At 49.5% G+C, this 27,706-nt stretch overlaps 1 protein-coding gene across 1 annotated transcript in view; it reads left to right on the top strand.

Annotated features, from left to right (window-relative positions):
* The first annotated feature begins 6,101 nt into the window (after positions 1-6,101).
* Positions 6,102-27,706, top strand: part of LOC137311633 (apical endosomal glycoprotein-like) — a 90,609-nt gene continuing 69,004 nt past the window's right edge. Inside the window, exons 1-3 of the mRNA XM_067978739.1 lie at positions 6,102-6,363; positions 12,432-12,569; positions 23,431-23,555. Coding sequence (XP_067834840.1) covers positions 6,102-6,363; positions 12,432-12,569; positions 23,431-23,555 — 525 coding nt within the window. The remainder of the gene's footprint in view (positions 6,364-12,431; positions 12,570-23,430; positions 23,556-27,706) is intronic.

The raw sequence follows: 27,706 nt of genomic DNA, 5'->3' as shown, positions 1-27,706 counted from the left end.
GGCGCCAGCGACGCCCACACCCCATAAACGAATAAAAAAATGAAGGTTCACTAGATTAATTCCTGGGATGAGAGGGTTGTCCTATAAGGAGAGATTGAGTAGAATGGGCCTATACTCTCTGGAGTTTAGAAGAATGAGAGGTGATCTCATAGAAACATATAAGATTCTGAGGGGGCTTGACAGGGTAGATGCTGAGAGGCTGTTTCCCCTGGTTGGAGAGTCTGGAATTAGGGGGCATTGGGCTCAATTTTAAAAGTAATACATGGGTGGGTCAGGGGCAGGGGGGGGATTGAAAATTGCCACCATTTCAAACCCGCCCTCAACCTGCCTCCAACCCCACTCCTCGTCCCGCCCATTTCGGGTTTTCACAGGAGTGGGACGAGGAGCGGGCGGCCAACCCGCTTCCAGGAGGCGGGTCGGGCCTTAAAACCTTTCAAGGAGGTTTCAGGGCTCCATTTTTAACTTATTCCCAAATTCAACTCCGGGGGGCCGGGATTCCCGGGCCTTCTGTTTTACGCCTTGTGAAAGGAGGTGAGAAGGCCCGAGACTGCAGGTAGGTGCCTCGAAAGGCACAGCTTGTGGGCCCGGAGGAGCAGGAGCGCTTCCCCCAGGCCCAACAAGCCGACCTGCACCGATTCCCCTCACTGATCGCGGACCCCCCCCCCTGCATTCCCTGACCCCCCCACCCATCATGGACCCCCACCCTATCGCAGACCTTCGACCCGACCCTGAACCTCCGACCCCGACACTCCGACCTCAACCACTATCCTCCGATCCCGACCCCCCCAACCCCGATCATCCGACCCTGATCCTTTGACCCCCGACCCTGTCCTCTCGATTCTCCCCCTCAACGAGCACGGACCTCCACGATGACCCCCGATCCTGCCACCCCGTGACTTTTAAAAAAATGTTTTCATGCGTTGTGGGCGTCGCTGGCGAGGCCGGCATTTATTGCCCATCCCTAATTGCCCCTTGAGAAGGTGGTGGTGAGCCGCCTTCTTGAACCGCTGCAGTCCGTGTGGTGAAGGTTCTCCCACAGTGCTGTTAGGAAGGGAGTTCGAGGATTTTGACCCAGCGACGATGAAGGAACGGCAATATATTTCCAAGTCGGGATGGTGTGTGACTTGGAGGGGAACGTGCAGGTGGTGTTGTTCCCATGCGCCTGCTGCCCTTGTCCTTCTAGGTGGTAGAGGTCGCGGGTTTGGGAGGTGCTGTCGAAGAAGCCTTGGCGAGTTGCTGCAGTGCATCCTGTGGATGGTACACACTGCAGCTACTGTGCGCCGGTGGTGAAGGGAGTGAATGTTTAGGGTGGTGGATGGGGTGCCAATCAAGCGGGCTGCTTTGTCCTGGATGGTGTCGAGCTTCTTGAGTGTTGTTGGAGCTGCACTCATCCAGGCAAGTGGAGAGTATTCCATCACACTCCTGATTTGTGCCTTGTAGATGGTGGAAAGGCTTTGGGGAGTCAGGAGGTGAGTCACTCGCCGCAGAATACCCAGCCTCTGACCTGCTCTCGTACCCACAGTATTTATGTGGCTGGTCCAGTTAAGTTTCTGGTCAATGGTGACCCCCAGGATGTTGATGGTGGGGGATTCGGCGATGGTAATGCCATTGAATGTCATGGGGAGGTGGTTAGACTCTCTCTTGTTGGAGATGGTCATTGCCTGGCATTTGTTTGGAGCGAATGTTACTTGCCACTTATGAGCCCAAGCCTGGATGTTGTCCAGGTCTTGCTGCATGCGGGCTCGGACTGCTTCATTATCTGAGGGGTTGCGAATGGAACTGAACACTGTGCAATCATCAGCGAACATCCCCATTTCTGACCTTATGATGGAGGGAAGGTCATTGATGAAGCAGCTGAAGATGGTTGGGCCTAGGACACTGACACCCTGGAACTGTGTATCCAACACCAACACCCAGGGACTGTGTATCTAACACCATCATCCAGAGACTGTGTATCTAACACCAACACCCAGGGACTGTGCATCTAACACCAACACCCTGGGACTGTGTATTTAACACCAACAACCTGGGACTGTGTATCTAACACCAATACCCTGGGACTGTGTATCTAACACCGACACCCTGGGATTGTGTATCTAACACCAACACCCTGGGACTGTGTATCTAACACTGACACCCTGGGACTGTGTATCTAACACCATCACCCAGAGACTGTGTATCTAACACCATTACCCTGGGACTGTGTATCTAACACCATAACCCAGAGACTGTGTATCTAACACCATTACCCTGGGACTGTGTATCTAACACCATTACCCTGGGACTGTGTATCTAACACCATCACCCAGAGACTGTGTATCTAACACCATTACCCTGGGACTGTGTATCTAACACCATTACCCTGGGACTGTGTATCTAACACCATCACCCAGAGACTGTGTATCTAACACCATCACCCAGAGACTGTGTATCTAACACCATTACCCTGGGACTGTGTATCTAACACCATTACCCTGGGACTGTGTATCTAACACCATCACCCTGGGACTGTGTATCTAACACCATCACCCAGAGACTGTGTATCTAACACCATCACCCTGGGACTGTGTATCTAACACCATCACCCAGAGACTGTGTATCTAACACCATTACCCTGGGACTGTGTATCTAACACCATCACCCTGGGACTGTGTATCTAACACCATCACCCAGGGACTGTGTATCTAACACCATCACCCAGAGACTGTGTATCTAACACCATTACCCTGGGACTGTGTATCTAACACCATCACCCAGGGACTGTGTATCTAACACCATCACCCAGGGACTGTGTATCTAACACCATCACCCAGAGACTGTGTATCTAACACCATCACCCAGAGACTGTGTATCTAACACCATCACCCTGGGACTGTGTATCTAACACCATCACCCAGGGACTGTGTATCTAACACCATCACCCAGGGACTGTGTATCTAACACCATCACCCAGGGACTGTGTATCTAACACCATCACCCAGGGACTGTGTATCTAACACCATCACCCAGGGACTGTGTATCTAACACCATCACCCTGGGACTGTGTATCTAACACCATCACCCAGAGACTGTGTATCTAACACCATCACCCAGAGACTGTGTATCTAACACCATTACCCTGGGACTGTGTATCTAACACCATTACCCTGGGACTGTGTATCTAACACCATCACCCAGAGACTGTGTATCGAACACCATTACCCTGGGACTGTGTATCTAACACCATTACCCTGGGACTGTGTATCTAACACCATCACCCAGATACTGTGTATCTAACACCATCACCCAGAGACTGTGTATCTAACACCATTACCCTGGGACTGTGTATCTAACACCATTACCCTGGGACTGTGTATCTAACACCATCACCCTGGGACTGTGTATCTAACACCATCACCCAGAGACTGTGTATCTAACACCATCACCCTGGGACTGTGTATCTAACACCATCACCCAGAGACTGTGTATCTAACACCATTACCCTGGGACTGTGTATCTAACACCATCACCCTGGGACTGTGTATCTAACACCATCACCCAGGGACTGTGTATCTAACACCATCACCCAGAGACTGTGTATCTAACACCATTACCCTGGGACTGTGTATCTAACACCATCACCCAGGGACTGTGTACCTAACACCATCACCCAGGGACTGTGTATCTAACACCATCACCCAGAGACTGTGTATCTAACACCATCACCCAGGGACTGTGTATCTAACACCATCACCCAGAGACTGTGTATCTAACACCATCACCCTGGGACTGTGTATCTAACACCATCACCCAGAGACTGTGTATCTAACACCATTACCCTGGGACTGTGTATCTAACACCATCACCCAGGGACTGTGTATCTAACACCATCACCCAGGGACTGTGTATCTAACACCATCACCCAGAGGCTGTGTATCTAACACCATCACCCAGGGACTGTGTATCTAACACCATCACCCAGGGACTGTGTATCTAACACCATCACCCAGAGACTGTGTATCTAACACCATCACCCAGAGACTGTGTATCTAACACCATCACCCAGGGACTGTGTATCTAACACCATCACCCAGGGACTGTGTATCTAACACCATCACCCTGGGACTGTGTATCTAACACCATCACCCAGGGACTGTGTATCTAACACCATCACCCTGGGACTGTGTATCTAACACCATCACCCAGGGACTGTGTATCTAACACCATCACCCTGGGACAGTGTATCTAACACCATCACCCAGGGACTGTGTATCTAACACCATCACCCAGGGACTGTGTATCTAACACCATCACCCAGAGACTGTGTATCTAACACCATCACCCAGAGACTGTGTATCTAACACCATCACCCAGGGACTGTGTATCTAACACCATCACCCAGGGACTGTGTATCTAACACCATCACCCTGGGACTGTGTATCTAACACCATCACCGAGGGACTGTGTATCTAACACCATCACCCAGAGACTGTGTATCTAACACCATTACCCTGGGACTGTGTATCTCACAGCATCACCCAGAGACTGTGTATCTAACACCATTACCCTGGGACTGTGTATCTAACACCATCACCCTGGGACTGTGTATCTAACACCATCACCCAGGGACTGTGTATCTAACACCATCACCCAGGGACTGTGTATCTAACACCATCACCCTGGGACTGTGTATCTAACACCATTACCCTGGGACTGTGTATCTAACACCATCACCCAGAGACTGTGTATCTAACACCATTACCCTGGGACTGTGTATCTAACACCAACACCCTGGGACTGTGTATCTAACACCATCACCCAGAGACTGTGTATCTAACACCATTACCCTGGGACTGTGTATCTAACACCATCACCCAGAGACTGTGTATCTAACACCATTACCCTGGGACTGTGTATCTAACACCATCACCCAGAGACTGTGTATCTAACACCATTACCCTGGGACTGTGTATCTAACACCATCACCCAGGGACTGTGTATCTAACACCATTACCCTGGGACTGTGTATCTAACACCATCACCCAGAGACTGTGTATCTAACACCATCACCCAGGGACTGTGTATCTAACACCATCACCCAGGGACTGTGTATCTAACACCATCACCCAGGGACTGTGTATCTAACACCATCACCCAGGGACTGTGTATCTAACACCATCACCCAGGGACTGTGTATCTAACACCATCACCCAGGGACTGTGTATCTAACACCATCACCCAGAGACTGTGTATCTAACACCATCACCCAGGGACTGTGTATCTAACACCATCACCCAGAGACTGTGTATCTAACACCATCACCCAGGGACTGTGTATCTAACACCATCACCCAGAGACTGTGTATCTAACACCATCACCCAGGGACTGTGTATCGAACACCATCACCCAGGGACTGTGTATCTAACACCATCACCCAGGGACTGTGTATCTAACACCATTACCCTGGGACTGTGTATCTAACACCAGCACCCTGGGACTGTGTATCTAACACCATCACCCAGGGACTGTGTATCTAACACCATCACCCTGGGACTGTGTATCTAACACCATCACCCTGGGACTGTGTATCTAACACCATCACCCAGAGACTGTGTATCTAACACCATCACCCTGGGACTGTGTATCTAACACCATCACCCAGAGACTGTGTATCTAACACCATCACCCTGGGACTGTGTATCTAACACCATCACCCAGAGACTGTGTATCTAACACCATCACCCTGGGACTGTGTATCTAACACCATCACCCAGGGACTGTGTATCTAACACCATCACCCTGGGACTGTGTATCTAACACCATCACCCAGAGACTGTGTATCTAACACCATCACCCTGGGACTGTGTATCTAACACCATCACCCAGAGACTGTGTATCTAACACCATCACCCTGGGACTGTGTATCTAACACCATCACCCAGGGACTGTGTATCTAACACCATCACCCTGGGACTGTGTATCTCACAGCATCACGTGGATGGGGATGTGAGGTGAGATGTAACCTGTGTTGGTTTGATGTCCTGCTCTGCCTGGTCTGCGGTTATAACTGATGTTGAGGGTGTGGGCTGCAGCACCCTGATTGTCCTTTCATCCTTTGAGACATGTTGACCTGTCCGAGACTGACCTTCAATCTTCCCGATTGGTTACAGTTGATCTTTGAAGCGACTCAGAACAGCAGCACTGGAGATATCGCCATCGATGATGTGATTGTCGTGGGCGGAACATGTGAAACCCAGGATTTCTGCTCCTTCGAGGCAAACAGCTGTCAGTTCACATCGACGGGACCCAACATCTGGGAGCGGCAGATCGGAGACCCTGGGACCAACAGACCTGTGATCGACCACACCACGGAGACCACTGAAGGTGAGGAGACGGTCAGCAGGCAGTCTCATCCTCAACTCCCCCATTCTTCCATTGTGACCATTTCATTCTCTGTTAGTTGGAATATTTAAAACAGAACGGGACTGGGTGGAGGGTGGGTCAGACACTGTCCTCTCACACTCTGGGACAGTGGGTCAGATACTGTCCTCTCACACTCTGGGACAGTGGGTCACACTCTGGGACAGTGGGTCAGACACTGTCCTCTCACACTCTGGGACAGTGGGTCAGATACTGTCCTCTCACACTCTGGGACAGTGGGTCACACTCTGGGACAGTGGGTCAGACACTGTCCTCTCACACTCTGGGACAATGGGTCAGACACTGTCCTCTCACACTCTGGGACAGTGGGTCAGATACTGTCCTCTCACACTCTGGGACAGTGGGTCACACTCTGGGACAGTGGGTCAGACACTGTCCTCTCACACTCTGGGACAGTGGGTCAGACACTGTCCTTTCACACTCTGGGACAGTGGGTCAGACACTGTCCTCTCACACTCTGGGACAGTGGGTCAGACACTGTCCTCTCACACTCTGGGACAGTGGGTCAGACACTGTCCTCTCACACTCTGGGACAGTGGGTCAGACAGTGTCCCCTCACACTCTGGGACAGTGGGTCAGACACTGTCCTTTCACACTCTGGGACAGTGGGTCAGACACTGTCCTCTCACACTCTGGGACAGTGGGTCAGGCACTGTCCTCTCACACTCTGGGACAGTGGGTCACACTCTGGGACAGTGGGTCAGACACTGTCCCCTCACACTCTGGGACAGTGGGTCAGACACTGTCCTTTTACACTCTGGGACAGTGGGTCAGACACTGTCCCCTCACACTCTGGGACAGTGGGTCAGACACTGTCCTCTCACACTCTGGGACAGTGGGTCACACTCTGGGACAGTGGGTCAGACACTGTCCTCTCACACTCTGGGACAGTGGGTCAGGCACTGTCCTCTCACACTCTGGGACAGTGGGTCACACTCTGGGACAGTGGGTCAGACACTGTCCCCTCACACTCTGGGACAGTGGGTCAGACACTGTCCTTTTACACTCTGGGACAGTGGGTCAGACACTGTCCCCTCACACTCTGGGACAGTGGGTCAGACACTGTCCTCTCACACTCTGGGACAGTGGGTCACACTCTGGGACAGTGGGTCAGACACTGTCCTCTCACACTCTGGGACAGTGGGTCAGACACTGTCCTTTTACACTCTGGGACAGTGGGTCAGACACTGTCCTTTCACACTCTGGGACAGTGGGTCAGACACTGTCCTTTCACACTCTGGGACAGTGGGTCAGACACTGTCCTTTCACACTCTGGGACAGTGGGTCAGACACTGTCCTCTCACACTCTGGGACAGTGGGTCACACTCTGGGACAGTGGGTCAGACACTGTCCTCTCACACTCTGGGACAGTGGGTCACACTCTGGGACAGTGGGTCAGACACTGTCCTCTCACACTCTGGGACAGTGGGTCAGGCACTGTCCTCTCACACTCTGGGACAGTGGGTCAGACACTGTCCTCTCACACTCTGGGACAGTGGGTCACACTCTGGGACAGTGGGTCAGACACTGTCCTCTCACACTCTGGGACAGTGGGTCACACTCTGGGACAGTGGGTCAGGCACTGTCCTCTCACACTCTGGGACAGTGGGTCAGACACTGTCCTCTCACACTCTGGGACAGTGGGTCAGGCACTGTCCTCTCACACTCTGGGACAGTGGGTCAGACACTGTCCTCTCACACTCTGGGACAGTGGGTCAGGCACTGTCCTCTCACACTCTGGGACAGTGGGTCAGACACTGTCCTCTCACACTCTGGGACAGTGGGTCACACTCTGGGACAGTGGGTCAGACACCGTCCTTTTACACTCTGGGACAGTGGGTCAGACACTGTCCTTTTACACTCTGGGACAGTGGGTCAGACACTGTCCTTTTACACTCTGGGACAGTGGGTCAGACACTGTCCTTTTACACTCTGGGACAGTGGGTCAGACACTTTCCTCTCACACTCTGGGACAGTGGGTCAGACACTGTCCTTTTACACTCTGGGACAGTGGGTCAGACACTTTCCTCTCACACTCTGGGACAGTGGGTCAGACACTGTCCTTTTACACTCTGGGACAGTGGGTCACACTCTGGGACAGTGGGTCAGACACTGTCCTTTCACACTCTGGGACAGTGGGTCACACTCTGGAACAGTGGGTCAGACACTGTCCTCTCACACTCTGGGACAGTGGGTCAGACACTGTCCTTTCACACTCTGGGACAGTGGGTCAGACACTGTCCTTTCACACTCTGGGACAGTGGGTCAGACACTGACCTTTCACACTCTGGGACAGTGGGTCAGACACTGTCCTCTCACACTCTGGGACAGTGGGTCACACTCTGGGACAGTGGGTCAGACACCGTCCTTTTACACTCTGGGACAGTAGGTCAGACACTGTCCTTTTACACTCTGGGACAGTGGGTCAGACACTGTCCTTTTACACTCTGGGACAGTGGGTCAGACACTGTCCTTTTACACTCTGGGACAGTGGGTCAGACACTTTCCTCTCACACTCTGGGACAGTGGGTCAGACACTGTCCCTTTACACTCTGGGACAGTGGGTCACACTCTGGGACAGTGGGTCAGACACTGTCCTTTCACACTCTGGGACAGTGGGTCACACTCTGGAACAGTGGGTCAGACACTGTCCTCTCACACTCTGGGACAGTGGGTCAGACACTGACCTTTCACACTCTGGGACAGTGGGTCAGACACTGTCCTCTCACACTATGGGACAGTGGGTCAGACACTGTCCTCTCACACTCTGGAAGATAGAATCGTAGAATCATAGAAGTTTACAACATGGAAACAGGCCCTTCGGCCCAACATGTCCATGTCGCCCAGTTTATACCACTAAGCTAGTCCCAATTGCCTGCACTTGGCCCATATCCCTCTATACCCATCTTACCCATGTAACTGTCCAAATGCTTTTTAAAAGACAAAATTGTACCCGCCTCTACTACTGCCTCTGGCAGCTCGTTCCAGACACTCACCACCCTTTGAGTGAAAAAATTGCCCCTCTGGACCCTTTTGTATCTCTCCCCTCTCACCTTCTATAAGATCACCCCTAAACCTCCTACTCTCCAGGGAAAAAAGTCCCAGTCTGTCTAACCTCTCCCTATAAGTCAAACCATCAAGTCCCGGTAGCATCCTAGTCAATCTTTTCTGCACTCTTTCTAGTTTAATAATATCCTTTCTATAATAGGGTGACCAGAACTGTACACAGTATTCCAAGTGTGGCCTTACTAATGTCTTGTACAACTTCAACAAGACATCCCAACTCCTGTATTCAATGTTCTGACCAATGAAACCAAGCATGCTGAATGCCTTCTTCACCACCCTATCCACCTGTGACTCCACTTTCAAGGAGCTATGAATCTGTACTCCCAGATCTCTTTGTTCTATAACTCTCCCCAACGCCCTACCATTAACGGAGTAGGTCCTGGCCCGATTCGATCTACCAAAATGCATCACCTCACATTTATCTAAATTAAACTCCATCTGCCATTCATCGACCCACTGGCCCAATTTATCAAGATCCCGTTGCAATCCTAGATAACCTTCTTCACTGTCCACAATGCCACCAATCTTGGTGTCATCTGCAAACTTACTAACCATGCCTCCTAAATTCTCATCCAAATCATTAATATAAATAACAAATAACAGCGGACCCAGCACCGATCCCTGAGGCACACCGCTGGACACAGGCATCCAGTTTGAAAAACAACCCTCTACAACCACCCTCTGTCTTCTGTCGTCAAGCCAATTTTGTATCCAATTGGCTACCTCACCTTGGATCCCATGAGATTTAACCTTATGTAACAACCTACCATGCGGTACCTTGTCAAAGGCTTTGCTGAAGTCCATGTAGACCACGTCTACTGCACAGCCCTCATCTATCTTCTTGGTTACCCCTTCAAAAAACTCAATCAAATTCGTGAGACATGATTTTCCTCTCACAAAACCATGCTGACTGTTCCTAATCAGTCCCTGCCTCTCCAAATGCCCGTAGATCCTGTCCCTCAGAATACCCTCTAACAACTTACCCACTACAGATGTCAGGCTCACCGGTCTGTAGTTCCCAGGCTTTTCCCTGCCGCCCTTCTTAAACAAAGGCACAACATTTGCTACCCTCCAATCTTCAGGCACCTCACCTGCAGCTGTCGATGATTCAAATATCTCTGCTAGGGGACCCGCAATTTCCTCCCTAACCTCCCATAACGTCCTGGGATACATTTCATCAGGTCCCGGAGATTTATCTACCTTGATGCGCGTTAAGACTTCCAGCACCTCCCTCTCTGTAATATGTACACTCCTCAAGACATCACTATTTATTTCCCCAAGTTCCCTAACATCCATGCCTTTCTCAACCGTAAATACCGATGTGAAATATTCATTCAGGATCTCACCCATCTCTTGTGGTTCCGCACATAGATGACCTTGTTGATCCTTAAGAGGCCCTACTCTCTCCCTAGTTACTCTTTTGCCCTTTATGTACTTGTAGAAGCTCTTTGGATTCTCCTTTGCCTTATCTGCCAAAGCAATCTCATGTCCCCTTTTTGCCCTCCTGATTTCTCTCTTAACTCTACTCCGGCAATCTCTATACTCTTCAAGGGATCCACTTGATCCCAGCTGCCAATGCATGTCATATGCCTCCTTCTTCTTTTTGACTAGGGCCTCAATCTCCCGAGTCATCCAAGGTTCCCTACTTCTACCAGCCTTGCCCTTCACTTTATAAGGAATGTGCTTACCCTGAACCCTGGTTAACACACTTTTGAAAGCCTTCCACTTACCAGACGTCCCTTTGCCTGCCAACAGACTCTCCCAATCAACTTCTGAAAGTTCCTGTCTAATACCATCAAAATTGGCCTTTCCCCAATTTAGAATTTTAACTTTTGGGCCAGACCTATCATTCTCCGTAGCTATCTTAAAACTAATGGAATTATGATCACTGGTCCCAAAGTGATCCCTCACTAACACTTCTGTCACCTGCCCTTCCTTATTTCCCAAGAGGAGGTCAAGTTTTGCCCCCTCTCTAGTCGGGCCATCCACATACTGAATGAGAAATTCCTCCTGAATACACTCAACAAATTTCTCTCCATCCAAGCCCCTAATGCTATGGCTGTCCCAGTCAATGTTGGGAAAGTTAAAGTCCCCTACTATTACCACCCTATTTTTCTTGCAGCTGTCTGTAATCTCCTTACATATTTGCTCCTCAATTTCCCGTTGACTATTTGGGGGTCTGTAGTACAATCCTATCAAAGTGATCTCTCCCTTCTTATTTTTCAGTTCTACCCATATGGACTCAGTGGGCGAACCCTCGGATATATCCCCTCTCACTACTGCCGTGATGTTCTCCCTAATCAAGAACGCAACTCCCCCTCCTCTCTTACCTCCTGCTCTATCTTTCCTATAGCATCTGTACCCTGGAACATTGAGCTACCAATGCTGCCCCTCCCTTAGCCATGTTTCAGTAATAGCTATAACATCCCAGTCCCATGTACCCATCCATGCCCTGAGTTCATCTGCCTTGCCCATCAGACTTCTTGCATTGAAATAAATGCAGTTTAATCTAGACTTCCCTTGGTCTTTGCCCTGCTTTCTCAGACTATCTGTCCGGTCATGTTCTGTACACTCTCCCTTACTGCCTTTTGTTTCTGTCACCACTTTACTTCCCACTGACTTCCTGCATCGGTTCCCATTCCCCTGCCACATTAGTTTAAACCCTCCCCAACAGCACTGGCAAACACTCCCCCTAGGACATTGGTTCCAGTCCTGCCCAGATGCAGACCGTCCAATTTGTACTGGTCCCACCTCCCCCAGAACCGGTTCCAATGGCCCAGGAATTTGAATCCCTCCCTCTTGCACCATCTCTCAAGCCACGTATTCATCCTAGCTATCCTGTCATTCCTACTCTGACTAGCCCTATCTAGATGAGCAGTTTAAATCCCCTCAGACTGAGCTTGTTGGGGCCAGTAACCAGGGCTGTTTGTTTCTGTTGTCTGTAGGACACTACATGCTGGCAGACACCAGCCAGGGGGTCCTTCCGAGAAGCGAGACGATGCTGCTGGTTTCACCAATCCAGGAGCCGAGGGATGCCGTAATGTGCCTGCAGTTCTGGTTCCAGATGAATGGCGAGACTCCAGGTAAGGGCTTCACCTTCAGACCCCTCAGAGTCTGACCCTTCCCTTCCCACTGCTGATACGTACCCAGGCTCAGTAACACCTGATCACCACCTCATGATTTGCTCATCACTCGTCCTCCTCCTAACCAAGTTGCCATCGCCGTGGGCCTTGGATCCTTCCTCACCCGTGGCGACTCGGACTCTGATGTGCTCTGCGTGTTCCAAATACATCGGCCAGTAAGTGTTTATGGTCCTGTAAACTCATACTGACCAGAGCCCACGCTACTGTGGGTTCTGTCGGCCGAATGTGGCAGTGCCCTGGATTGCGATCAGAATAACACACTTAACAGTCAGTTTTTAACCGTGCCCAACCACAGGAAACTGGGCAAGCGGGGCGTTAAAATGGCGCTGTGATTTACCCACACCGATCCCGCGGGTCCTGGTCTTAACCCGGTGTTCTGAGCAGGCGAGAGGGTCAGCCACCCCAACCCAGCGGGGTCCTTCTTTAAATATGCAGATTGGGCTCCAATGATGTCATCGGGGCCTGACTGTAATTTTAGGCCTAGGCCTGAGCAGGTAGGCCTCATCACCAGGCCAACCGAGCGGGGGGAGGAGGCGGGGCCCGGACTGGCCCGGGCCAACCGAGCGGGGGGAGGAGGCGGGGCCCGGACTGGCCCGGGCCAACCGAGCGGGGGGAGGAGGCGGGGCCCGGACTGGCCCGGGCCAACCGAGCGGGGGGAGGAGGCGGGGCCCGGACTGGCCCGGGCCAACCGAGCGGGGGGAGGAGGCGGGGCCCAGACTGGCCCGGGCCAACCGAGCGGGGGGAGGAGGCGGGGCCCAGACTGGCCCAGAATGGAGTGTCCACCTTGGGCCTCTCTAACCCCCGGGCTTCACTCCCCATTCCCCTGACCAGGAGGCCCTCCTGACCCCTGACCCCCGACCTTCCCCCCCCCCACTAACCAAGTACCTGAGGGCCAGGGACCGATCCTTCAGCTTCCCGGCTGCCTGGAATCCCACATCTGCCCTCCAGCCAGCTGCTGCTTCCCACTGGGATCGGGCGAGAGACCAGGGGGTCAGTGCAGAAAATCTCCCAGGCCTCACACCGAGGAGGGTCAGATGGTTTACTGTCTGCCTTGGCCCCCACTGCCTCCCCCACCGACCCACCCCATGACTCCCACCCCGAGTTAGACTGACTCACGGACTGTGTACTGTGCTGTAGAGACACGTGTGTACAAGGCTGAGGCTCAGCTCCCTGTTACTGGAGCTGCTCCCAGACCGTGTGTGTGTTCGTGTGTGCGTGTGTGTGTGCGTGTGTGTGTTCGTGTGTGTGTGTGTGTGTGTGTGTACAAGGCTGAGGCTCAGCTCCCTGTTACTGGAGCTGCTCCCAGACCGTGTGTGCGTGTGTGTGTGCGTGTGTGTGTTCGTGTGTGTGTGTGTGTGTGTTCGTGTGTGTGTGCATGTGTGTGCGTGCGCGTGCGTGTGCCCCTGTACAGACACTCCAATCATGTTTAGAACATTCAGAACTTTCTGTTCTCATCCTCCACCTCTTTATGCTTTTGGGACTTCTTTCAACCTTCAATCCCACCATGGCCTCACCCCCCCCCCCCAATCTCTGTAACCTCCTCCAGCCCGACAACACTCCCCTCCTACCCACCTCTACATTCCCCACACTTTGGCGTCTCCTGCATCTCCCCCATCCTCTGCCCCACCACTGGTGGCCGTGCCTTCAGATACCTATGTACCATGCTCCTTAAACCTCTCCTCCTCTCCACCTCTCCGCCCCTCTCTCCCCTCCTCTTCTCTCTCCTCTCCGTCTCTCTCTTCTCCATCCCTTTCCGCCTCTCCGCCTCTCTCTCCTCTCCTCCTCTCTCCCTCTCCCTCTCTCTCCTCTCCGCCTCCCTCTCCTCTCCGCCTCGCTCTCCTCTCTCCGCCTCTCTACCTCTCTCTCCTCCTTTCAAGACCCTCCTTAAAACCTACCTCTTTGACCAAGCCTCTGGTCACCCCCTCGTACTATCCCCTCCTCCAGTCACCCCCTCGTACCATCCCCTCCTCCAGTCACCCCCTCGTACCATCCCCTCCTCCAGTCACCCCCTCGTACCATCCCCTCCTCCAGTCACCCCCTCGTACCATCCCCTCCTCCAGTCACCCCCTCGTACTATCCCCTCCTCCAGTCACCCCCTCGTACCATCCCCTCCTCCAGTCACCCCCTCGTACCATCCCCTCCTCCAGTCACCCCCTCGTACCATCCCCTCCTCCAGTCACCCCCTCGTACCATCCCCTCCTCCAGTCACCCCCTCGTACTATCCCCTCCTCCAGTCACCCCCTCGTATCATCCCCTCCTCCAGTCACCCCCTCGTAACATCCCCTCCTCCAGTCACCCCCTCGTACTATCCCCTCCTCCAGTCACCCCCTCGTACCATCCCCTCCTCCAGTCACCCCCTCGTATCATCCCCTCCTCCAGTCACCCCCTCGTATCATCCCCTCCTCCAGTCACCCCCTCGTATCATCCCCTCCTCCAGTCACCCCCTCGTACCATCCCCTCCTCCAGTCACCCCCTCGTATCATCCCCTCCTCTGGCTCAGCATCCATTTTTTGGATTTTGTCTGTGGGATGTTTTGGGACGTTAACGGTGTTGTATATTACTCTTCGGCCTCTCTGGCCCGTGAGTCCCAACTCCCCACACCTTCCACCCTTGCCTCGAGGTTAGAAAATCTTCCAGTATTGCACCTGTGAGATGAACAGCGAGCTCTGCCTGGCCATTTCTTTAGTTTCTCAATTTATCTTATGTCTCCAAAACATCTCAATCTAACTTTCAATGGTGATAGAATGTCACACCAGACTGGGCCTTAAATTTGAAGTATCACAGCTGGCCCAGTGTATGAGAGAGAGACAGATAGTGTCATATTTAAATATTCACAGAGATCAGCCTCCCACCTAACTCCTCAATAATAAAACGATCACAACCTGAGTTAACCCTTTGTCAGTGAGTTGTAACTGGGCACAGTGCGGTGAATCCCCAAAGGTTTAGCCGTAACTTCAGCCAAAGTCCTGCAGAAATCCCAGAACCAGAGGGGAGGTGAGAGGGAATGTTTTCCGCAGTGAGTTGTGATGATCTGGAATGCGCTGCCTGAAAGGGCGGGGGAAACAGATTCAATAATAACTTTCAAAAGGGAATTGGATAAATATTGAAGGGGAAATATTTACAGGGCTATGGGGAAAGAGCAGGGGAGTGGGACTAATTGGATCGCTCTTTCAAAGAGCCAGCACAGGCACAATGGGCCGAATGGCCTCCCTCTGTGCTGTAAGAGTCTATGATTCTATAAAAACGGTTGCGTACGATCAGGAGGGCCCCTGCGGAAATCCCCAGCCCCGTGTTTCCTTTCCTCCATTTCTTACCAATGTGGGAAACTCATTCATCAAACTCTGTTTCTTTAAAGTTCAAACCAGTTTTATGGTCATTCAGGAGTTTCAAGCTGACTGGTTCCTTCTCTGTGATTTACAAACAGACTCTCTGATTTGAACAGGACCCGATCTCTCCTGCCCCAGGACGAGTTACAGGACGTCGCCAATCCTGAACATCCCAACATTCAAATCTAAACATGAACAGTCAGTCACACACAAACTGAACCAATCACACCACATTCCTTCCCGATGAAACCTTGTACCAGAGAAGTCCCGGTACAGGAATCTGAACTGCAATTCTTTATTTAAACTGCTTAAGTGCTGTGACAGGATTTAAAGGGACAGCCACGAAACCAAACGTAGCCGTTTTTGTTGCAGTATTCTTGTCCTCACTCTCCCTCCTGTTACTCTTTGTTCTCTCTCTCTCCTCCGTGCCCTCTCTACTGTCCTTACCCCTCTCGATCTCATTCACCTCCCCTCTCAGGGTGCCCTGAGGGAACGTTCCCCCAGGTTCGCCCTGACTTTTGGTGCCATGTTGTGCTGTCTGTGCCAACAGCGATAACTTTGGTTCTGTGTGGGGAGGATTCAGAGAACTCTCTGATACAACCACAGACCAGGTGAGGCATCGAGCAAGCTCACTCCTTTCTTCCTTGGCCAGCCAATGGCTCCCTTTTATTTAAACTCTTCTTCTCAACTGTTTGTGTAATGAGGTCCCCGGTCATTAGTCAGACTCACAACTCCCTCCCATGAGGAAGTGGCACGATGCAGTGGAGAGGTAGGGGGAGCTACTCCTCTCCCACTGGACTCCAGTATCCCACTGGATGTCAAGCCAGTAGTCAGAGACCCAGAGCTCCGGTCTCCCCTCCCCAGGACTGTCTGGGGCTCCGGTCTCCCCTCCCCGGGACTGTCTGAAGCTCCGGTCTCCCCTCCCCAGGACTGTCTGAAGCTCCGGTCTCCGCTCCCCGGGACTGTCTGAAGCTCTGGTCTCCCCTCCCCGGGACTGTCTGGGGCTCCGGTCTCCCCTCCCCGGGACTGTCTGGGGCTCCGGTCTCCCCTCCCCGGGACTGTTTGGGGCTCCGGTCTCCCCTCCCCGGGACTGTCTGGGGCTCCGGTCTCCCCTCCCCAGGACTGTCTGCAGCTCCGGTCTCCCCTCCCCGGGACTGTCTGGGGCTCCGGTCTCCCCTCCCCAGGACTGTCTGCGGCTCCGGTCTCCCCTCCCCAGGACTGTCTGGAGCTCTGGTCTCCCCTCCCCAGGACTGTCTGGAGCTCTGGTCTCCCCTCCCCAGGACTGTCTGGAGCTCCGGTCTCCCCTCCCCGGGACTGTCTGCGGCTCCGGTCTCCCCTCCCCAGGACTGTCTGCGGCTCCGGTCTCCCCTCCCCAGGACTGTCTGGAGCTCTGGTCTCCCCTCCCCAGGACTGTCTGGAGCTCTGGTCTCCCCTCCCCAGGACTGTCTGGGGCTCCGGTCTCCCCTCCCCAGGACTGTCTGGAGCTCTGGTCTCCCCTCCCCAGGACTGTCTGGAGCTCTGGTCTCCCCTCCCCGGGACTGTCTGGGGCTCCGGTCTCCCCTCCCCGGGACTGTCTGCGGCTCCGGTCTCCCCTCCCCGGGACTGTCTGGGGCTCCGGTCTCCCCTCCCCGGGACTGTCTGGGGCTCCGGTCTCCCCTCCCCGGGACTGTCTGCGGCTCCGGTCTCCCCTCCCCGGGACTGTCTGGGGCTCCGGTCTCCCCTCCCCGGGACTGTCTGGGGCTCCGGTCTCCCCTCCCCGGGACTGTCTGGGGCTCCGGTCTCCCCTCCCCGGGACTGTCTGGAGCTCCAGTCTCCCCTCCCCGGGACTGTCTGGAGCTCCGGTCTCCCCTCCCCGGGACTGTCTGGAGCTCCGGTCTCCCCTCCCCGGGACTGTCTGGAGTAGGGCTCGAACCCACAACCTCCTGACTGAGAGGTGGGAATACTGACCCTGAGACAAGGGATTATAATCCCCAATCACTTACTAATCCATTGCAGCACAATCTACTGGACTAGTTATACAGCACTATAACCAGCACTAATTACAGGACAGCTAGTTATGACATTAACTAGTTACAGGACAGCTAGTTAAAGGACACAATCTAGTTATAACACATTATCTAGTTATAGGACAGTTAGTTACAGGACACTATCTAGTTATAGCAAAACTAGTTATACGACACCATCTAGTTATAGGGCAGCTAGTTAGGGATACTATCTAGTTATAGCACAGCTAGTTATAGGACACTATCTAGTTATAGCACAGTTAGTTATAGGACACAATCTAGTTATAGGAAAGTTAGTTATAGGCACTATCTAGTTATAGGACAGCTCATTCTCGGACAGCTAGTTATGGGACACTATCTAGTTATAGGACAGTTAGTTATGGGACACTATCTAGTTATAGGAGAGCTAGTTATGGGACACTATCTAGTTATAGGAGAGCTAGTTATGCGACACTATCTAGTTATAGGACAGTTAGTTAAAGGACACTATCTAGTTATAGGAGAGCTAGTTATGGGACACTATCTAGAATCATAGAACATAAGAACATAAGAACATAAGAAATTGGAGCAGGAGTAGGCCAATCGGCCCCTCGAGCCTGCTCCGCCATTCAATAAGATCATGGCTGATCTGATCCCAACCACAAATCTAAAGAACACAAGAAGTCGGAGCAGGACCCGGCCACATAGCCCCTGGGCCCTCTCCGCCACCCACAGGGCATTGACCGATCCGAACTCAGCTTCATGTCCAATTTCCTGCCCGCTCCCCATAACCCCTAATTCCCTTTACTTCTAGGAAACTGTCTATTTCTGTTTTAAATTTATCTAATGATGTAGCTTCCACAGCTTCCTGGGGCAGCAAATTCCACAGACCTACCACCCTCTGAGTGAAGAAGTTTCTCCTCATCTCAGTTTTGAAAGAGCAGCCCCTTATTCTAAGATTATGCCCCCTAGTTCTAGTTTCACCCATCTTTGGGAACATCCTTACTGCATCCACCCGATCAAGACCCTTCACAATCTTATATGTTTCAATAAGATCGCCTCTCATTCTTCTGAACTCCAATGAGTAGAGTCCCAATCTACTCAACCTCTCCTCATATGTCCGCCCCCTCATCCCCGGGATTAACCGAGTGAACTTTCTTTGTACTGCCTCGAGAGCAAGTATGTCTTTTCTTAAGTATGGAGACCAAAACTGTATGCAGTATTCCAGGTGCGGTCTCACCAATACCTTATATAACTGCAGCAATACCTCCTTGTTTTTATATTCTATCCCCCTAGCAATAAAAGCCAACATTCCGTTAGCTTTCTTGATCACCTGCTGCACCTGCATACCAACTTTTTGATTTTCTTGCACTAGGACCCCCAGATCCCTTTGTACTGCAGTACTTTCCAGTCTCTCGCCATTAAGAAAATAACTTGCTCTCTGATTTTTCCTGCCAAAGTGCATAACCTCACATTTTCCAATATTATATTGCATCTGCCAAATCTCCGCCCACTCACCCAGCCTGTCTATATCCCCTTGCAGGTTTTTTATGTCCTCCTCACTCTCTACTTTCCCTCCCATCTTTGTATCATCTGCAAATTTTGATATGTTGCACTCGGTCCCCTCCTCCAAATCGTTAATATAGATTGTAAAGAGTTGGGGACCCAGCACCGACCCCTGTGGAACACCACTGGTTACTGGTTGCCAGTCCGAAAATGAACCATTTATCCCAACTCTCTGCTTCCTGTTTGATAACCAATCCTCCACCCATGCCAGAATATTACCCCCAATCCCGTGATTTTTTATCTTAAGTAATAATCTTTTATGTGGCACCTTGTCGAATGCCTTCTGGAAGTCTAAATACACTACGTCCACTGGTTCCCCTTTATCCACCCTATACGTTATATCCTCGAAGAACTCAAGCAAATTTGTCAGACATGACTTCCCCTTCATAAAGCCATGCTGACTTTGTCCTATTAAATTATGCTTATCTAAATGTTCCGTGCCCAACATGTCCATGTCGTCCAGTTTATACCACTAAGCTAGTCCCAATTGCCTGCACTTGGCCCATATCCCTCGATACCCATCTTACCCATGTAACTGTCCAAATGCTTTTTAAAAGACAAAATTGTACCCGCCTCTACTACTGCCTCTGGCAGCTCGTTCCAGACACTCACCACCCTTTGAGTGAAAAAATTGCCCCTCTGGACCCTTTTGTATCTCTCCCCTCTCACCTTAAATCTATGCCCCCTCGTTATAGACTCCCCTACCTTTGGGAAAAGATTTTGACTATCTACCTTATCTATGCCCCTCATTATTTTATAGACTTCTATAAGATCACCCCTTAACCTCCTACTCTCCAGGGAAAAAAGTCCCAGTCTATCCAACCTCTCCCTATAAGTCAAACCATCAAGTCCCGGTAGCATCCTAGTAAATCTTTTCTGCACTCTTTCTAGTTTAATAATATCCTTTCTATAATAGGGTGACCAGAACTGTACACAGTATTCCAAGTGTGGCCTTACTAATGTCTTGTACAACTTCAACAAGACACCCCAACTCCTGTATTCAATGTTCTGACCAATGAAACCAAGCATGCTGAATGCCTTCTTCACCACCCTATCCACCTGTGACTCCACTTTCAAGGAGCTATGAACCTGTACTCCTAGATCTCTTTGTTCTATAACTCTCCCCAACGCCCTACCATTAACGGAGTAGGTCCAGGCCCGATTCGATCTACCAAAATGCATCACCTCACATTTATCTAAATTAAACTCCATCTGCCATTCATCGGCCCACTGGCCCAATTTATCAAGATCCCGTTGCAATCCTAGATAACCTTCTTCACTGTCCACAATGCCACCAATCTTGGTGTCATCTGCAAACTTACTAACCATGCCTCCTAAATTCTCATCCAAATCATTAATATAAATAACAAATAACAGCGGACCCAGCACCGATCCCTGAGGCACACCGCTGGACACAGGCCTCCCGTTTGAAAAACAACCCTCTACAACCACCCTCTGTCTTCTGTCGTCAAGCCAATTTTGTATCCAATTGGCTACCTCACCTTGGATCCCGTGAGATTTAACCTTATGTAACAACCTACCATGCGGTACCTTGTCAAAGGCTTTGCTAAAGTCCATGTAGACCACGTCTACTGCACAGCCCTCATCTATCTTCTTGGTTACCCCTTCAAAAAACTCAATCAAATTCGTGAGACATGATTTTCCTCTCACAAAACCATGCTGACTGTTCCTAATTAGTCCCTGCCTCTCCAAATGCCTGTAGATCCTGTCCCTCAGAATACCCTCTAACAACTTACCGACTACAGATGTCAGGCTCACCGGTCTGTAGTTCCCAGGCTTTTCCCTGCCGCCCTTCTTAAACAAAGGCACAACATTTGCTACCCTCCAATCTTCAGGCACCTCACCTGTAGCGGTGGATGATTCAAATATCTCTGCTAGGGGACCCGCAATTTCCTCGCTAACCTCCCATATCTAGTTATAGGAGAGCTAGTTATGGGACACTATCTAGTTATAGGACAGTTAGTTATGGGACACTATCTAGTTATAGGACAGCTAGTTATGGGACACTATCTAGTTACAGGACAGTTAGTTATGGGACACTATCTAGTTATAGGACAGCTAGTTATAGGACACTATCTAGTTATAGGACAGCTAGTTATGGGACACTATCTAGTTACAGGACAGTTAGTTATGGGACACTATCTAGTTATAGGACAGTTAGTTATGGGACACTATCTAGTTATAGGACAGCTAGTTATGGGACACTATCTAGTTACAGGACAGTTAGTTATGGGACACTATCTAATTATAGGACAGTTAGTTATAGGACACTATCTTGTTATAGGACAGTTAGTTATGGGACACTATCTAGTTACAGGACAGTTAGTTATAGGACACTATCTTGTTATAGGACAGTTAGTTATGGGACACTATCTAGTTATAGGACAGCGAGTTATGGGACACTATCTAGTTACAGGACAGTTAGTTATGGGACACTATCTAGTTATAGGACAGCTAGTTATAGGACACTATCTAGTTACAGGACAGTTAGTTATGGGACACTATCTAGTTATAGGACAGTTAGTTATCGGCCACTATCTTGTTATAGGACAGTTAGTTATGGAACACTATCTAGTTACAGGACAGTTAGTTATAGGACACTATCTTGTTATAGGACAGTTAGTTATGGGACACTATCTAGTTATAGGACAGCGAGTTATGGGACACTATCTAGTTACAGGACAGTTAGTTATGGGACACTATCTAGTTATAGGACAGCTAGTTATAGGACACTATCTAGTTATAGGACAGTTAGTTATAAGACACAAACTACAGCCAGGGGTAAGTGGGAGGGTTGGAAGTGAGTCTCCTGGTTCCTGGGATGCTGACAGTGAGCCTGATGAGCCAATGTGGAGAGTAGAGAACGGCTCAGGGTATCTCTGCTCTTCACTCAGGTCTCCGGTCTGGACTGGCAGCTCCAGGCAGGGATTGCCAGAGAGAAGCCAGCACTCCCTTCGATACGAAATCATCGGGAGCAGAACAAAACTCATCCCCCCTTGTTCATGTTCCATCTTCTCCTTGTGTTACCAGACAACCTGCTGGATCATCGCCCACTTACAGTTACTATAGTACATTATTAACTCTCCAACATGTCCAACACTCCCCACCACCAACAACTCTGCCACTGTGAATAGCAACCGTACACAATGATACAGAGTAAAGCTCCCTCTACACTGTCCCATCAAACACTCCCTGGGCAGTACAGCACGGGTTAGATACAGAGTAAAGCTCCCTCTACACTGTCCCATCAAACACTCCCAGGGCAGGTACAGCACGGGTTAGATACAGAGTAAAGCTCCCTCTACACTGTCCCATCAAACACTCCCAGGGCAGGTACAGCACCGGTTAGATACAGAGTAAAGCTCCCTCTACACTGTCCCATCAAACACTCCCAGGGCAGGTACAGGGTTAGATACAGAGTAAAGCTCCCTCTACACTGTCCCATCAAACACTCCCAGGACAGGTACAGCACAGGTTAGATACAGAGTAAAGCTCCCTCTACACTGTCCCATCAAACACTCCCAGGGCAGGTACAGCACAGGTTAAATACAGAGTAAAGCTCCCTCTACACTGTCCCATCAAACACTCCCAGGGCAGGTACGGCACGGGTTAGATACAGAGTAAAGCTCCCTCTACACTGTCCCATCAAACACTCCCAGGGCAGGTACAGGGTTAGATACAGAGTAAAGCTCCCTCTATAATGGTGAAGGTTTGAGTGATCCCTGATAGGATTCCAATCCAAGACATTCTGGTCTCATGTCCAGCCGTGGACCACCTCAGACTCAGTGTTTGGACCCAAAGCTCAGTTTCTGACCCCTGCCCCTTCCTGTGTGAGTCGGGTAAGGGTTAATAAACTGATCTTGCCCAGCGTTAGCCTTGTCTCACACTGGCCTTTGTTTTTTACAGGTACTCTGAACGTTTATGTGGAGGAAGAGAAACAGGAGAAAAGGAGAGAGTGGAGCATGAATGTGGGGCAGGGGCTGACATGGAGTCTCAGCAAAGTCAACATTAAAACAACACACAACTGGAAGGTACTGCCCTCTGCCCTCTGCTCTCTGCCCTCTGCCCTCTGCCCTGACTGATTGAAAATAGTTCCTGACTGTTCCCGGGAGTGAGACGGTCTCAGTCACCTGGCACTGTTCAACAAATAACTCAATGGTTGCAACACTGTGGGGAAAATAGACATGGTGCAATCACTAATTACAAACTCCCCAATATCCCAGTGCAATCACTAATTACAAACTCCCCAATATCCCAGTGTAATCACTAATTACAAACTCCCCAATATCCCAGTGTAATCACTAATTACAAACTCCCCAATATCCCAGTGTAATCACTAATTACAAACTCCCCAATATCCCAGTGCAATCACGAATTACAAACTCCCCAATATCCCAGTGTAATCACTAATTACAAACTCCCCAATATCCCAGTGTAATCACTAATTACAAACTCCCCAATATCCCAGTGTAATCACTAATTACAAACTCCCCAATATCCCAGTGCAATCACAAATTACAAACTCCCCAATATCCCAGTGTAATCACTAATTACAAACTCCCCAATATCCCAGTGTAATCACTAATTACAAACTCCCCAATATCCCAGTGTAATCACTAATTACAAACTCCCCAATATCCCAGTGTAATCACTAATTACAAACTCCCCAATATCCCAGTGCAATCACTAATTACAAACTCCCCAATATCCCAGTGTAATCACTAATTACAAACTCCCCAATATCCCAGTGTAATCACGAATTACAAACTCCCCAATATCCCAGTGTAATCACTAATTACAAACTCCCCAATATCCCAGTGTAATCACTAATTACAAACTCCCCAATATCCCAGTGCAATCACGAATTACAAACTCCCCAATATCCCAGTGTAATCACGAATTACAAACTCCCCAATATCCCAGTGTAATCACTAATTACAAACTCCCCAATATCCCAGTGTAATCACTAATTACAAACTCCCTAATATCCCAGTGTAATCACTAATTACAAACTCCCCAATATCCCAGTGTAATCACTAATTACAAACTCCACCAATATCCCAGTGTAATCACTAATTACAAACTCCCTAATATCCCAGTGTAATCACTAACATCAACTCCCCAATAGCCCAGTGTAATCACTAATTACAACTCCCCAATATCCCAGTGTAATCACTAATTACAAACTCCCCAATAGCCCAGTGTAATCACTAATTACAACTCCCCAATATCCCAGTGTAATCACTAATTACAAACTCCCCAATGTCCCAGTGTAATCACTAATTACAAACTCCCCAATAGCCCAGTGTAATCACTAATTATAACTCCCCAATAGCCCAGTGTAATCACTAATTACAAACTCCCCAATAGCCCAGTGTAATCACTAATTACAACTCCCCAATAGCCCAGTGTAATCACTAATTACAACTCCCCAATAGCCCAGTGTAATCACTAATTACAAACTCCCCAATATCCCAGTGTAATCACTAATTACAACTCCCCAATAGCCCAGTGTAATCACTAATTACAACTCCCCAATAGCCCAGTGTAATCACTAATTACAACTCCCCATAGCCCATTGTAATCACTAATTACAACTCCCCAATAGCCCAGTGTAATCACTAATTACAAACTCCCCAATATCCCAGTGTAATCACTAATTACAACTCCCCAATAGCCCAGTGTAATCACTAATTACAACTCCCCAATAGCCCAGTGTAATCACTAATTACAACTCCCCAATAGCCCAGTGTAATCACTAATTACAAACTCCCCAATAGCCCAGTGTAATCACTAATTACAAACTCCCCAATAGCCCAGTGTAATCACTAATTACAAACTCCCCAATAGCCCAGTGTAATCACTAATTATAACTCCCCAATAGCCCAGTGTAATCACTAATTACAACTCCCCAATAGCCCAGTGTAATCACTAATTACAACTCCCCAATAGCCCAGTGTAATCACTAATTACAAACTCCCCAATATCCCAGTGTAATCACTAATTACAAACTCCCCAATATCCCAGTGCAATCACTAATTACAACTCCCCAATATCCCAGTGTAATCACTAATTACAACTCCCCAATATCCCAGTGTAATCACTAATTATAACTCCCCAATATCTCAGTATAATCACTAATTACAAACTCCCCAATAGCCCAGTGTAATCACTAATTACAAACTCCCCAATAGCCCAGTGTAATCACTAATTATAACTCCCCAATAGCCCAATGTAATCACTAATTACAACTCCCCAATAGCCCAGTGTAATCACTAATTACAACTCCCCAATAGCCCAGTGTAATCACTAATTACAAACTCCCCAATATCCCAGTGTAATCACTAATTACAAACTCCCCAATATCCCAGTGCAATCACTAATTACAACTCCCCAATATCCCAGTGTAATCACTAATTACAACTCCCCAATATCCCAGTGTAATCACTAATTATAACTCCCCAATAGCCCAGTGCAATCACTAATTACAACTCCCCAATATCCCAGTGTAATCACTAATTACAACTCCCCAATAGCCCAGTGTAATCACTAATTACAACTCCCCAATAGCCCAGTGTAATCACTAATTACAAACTCCCCAATATCCCAGTGTAATCACTAATTACAAACTCCCCAATATCCCAGTGCAATCACTAATTACAACTCCCCAATATCCCAGTGTAATCACTAATTACAAACTCCCCAATATCCCAGTGCAATCACTAATTACAACTCCCCAATATCCCAGTGTAATCACTAATTACAACTCCCCAATATCCCAGTGTAATCACTAATTACAACTCCCCAATATCCCAGTGTAATCACTAATTATAACTCCCCAATATCTCAGTATAATCACTGCTGCAAACACCCAAATATTCCAGTGTAATCACTGGTACAAACTCCACAAAAGCTCAGTGTAATCACTAATACAAATTTTCCAATAGTCCAGTGTAATCATAGAATCATTGAAAGTTACGAACAGAAGGAGGCCATTTGGCCCATCGTGTCCGTGCCGGCTGAAAATGAGCCATCCAGCCTAATCCCACTTTCCAGCACTTGGTCCGTAGCCCTGTAGGTTACAGCACTTCAAGTGCTCATCCAAGTATTTTTTAAATGAGTTCAGGGTTTCTGCCTCCACCGCCCTTTCAGGCAGTGAGTTCCAGACCCCCACCACCCTCTGGGTGAAAACATTTCTCCTCAGCTCCCCTCTAATCCTTCTACCAATTACTTTAAATCTACGCCCCCTGGTTATTGACCTCTCTGCTAAGGGAATTAGATCCTCCCTATCCACTCTATCGAGGCCCCTCATAATTTTATACACCTCAATTAAATCTCCCCTCAGCCTCCTCTGTTCCAAGGAAAACAACCCCAGCCTATCCAATCTTTTCTCATAGCTAAAATTCTCCAGTCCTGGCAACATCCTCGTAAATCTCCTCTGTACCCTCTCTAGTGCAATTACATCCTTCCTGAATTATGGTGACCAGAACTGTACACAGTACTCAAGCTGTGGCCTAACGAGTGTTTTATACAGTTCCAGCATAACCTCCCTGCTCTCATAGTCTATGCCTCGGCTAATAAAGGAAAGTATCCTGTTTGCCTTTTTAACCACCTTATCTACCTGTCCTGCTACCTTCAGCGATCTGTGGACATGCACTCCAAGGTCCCTCACTTCCTCTACACCTCTCAGTATCCTCCCATTTATTGTGTACTCCCTTGCCTTGTTTGCTCTCCCCAAATGCATTACCTCACACTTCTCCGGATTGAATTCCATTTGCCACTTTTCTGCCCACCTGACCAGTCCATTGATATCTTCTTGCAGTCTACAGCTTTCCTCCTCACTATCAACCACACGGCCAATTTTTGTATCATCTGCAAACAACTTAATCATGGCCCTTACCTTTAGGTCTAAATCATTAATATATATCACAAAAAGCAAGGGACCGAGTACTGAGCCCTGCGGCACCCCACTGGAAACTGCCATCCAGTCACAAAAACACCCGTTGACCATTACCCTTTGCTTCCTGCCACTGAGCTGATTTTGGATCAATTTGCCACATTCCCTTGGATCCCATGGGCTTTTACTTTTTTGACCAGTCTGCCATGTGGGACCTTGTCAAAAGCCTTGCTAAAATCCATGTAGACCACATCAAATACCCTCATCGACCCTCCTTGTTACCTC

This window comes from Heptranchias perlo, unplaced genomic scaffold (genome assembly GCF_035084215.1).
Source record: "Heptranchias perlo isolate sHepPer1 unplaced genomic scaffold, sHepPer1.hap1 HAP1_SCAFFOLD_378, whole genome shotgun sequence".
Classification (NCBI taxonomy): Eukaryota; Metazoa; Chordata; class Chondrichthyes; order Hexanchiformes; family Hexanchidae; genus Heptranchias; species Heptranchias perlo.
The sequence above is the reverse complement of the archived record's forward strand: the minus strand, read 5'-3'. Positions and strand labels throughout refer to the sequence as shown.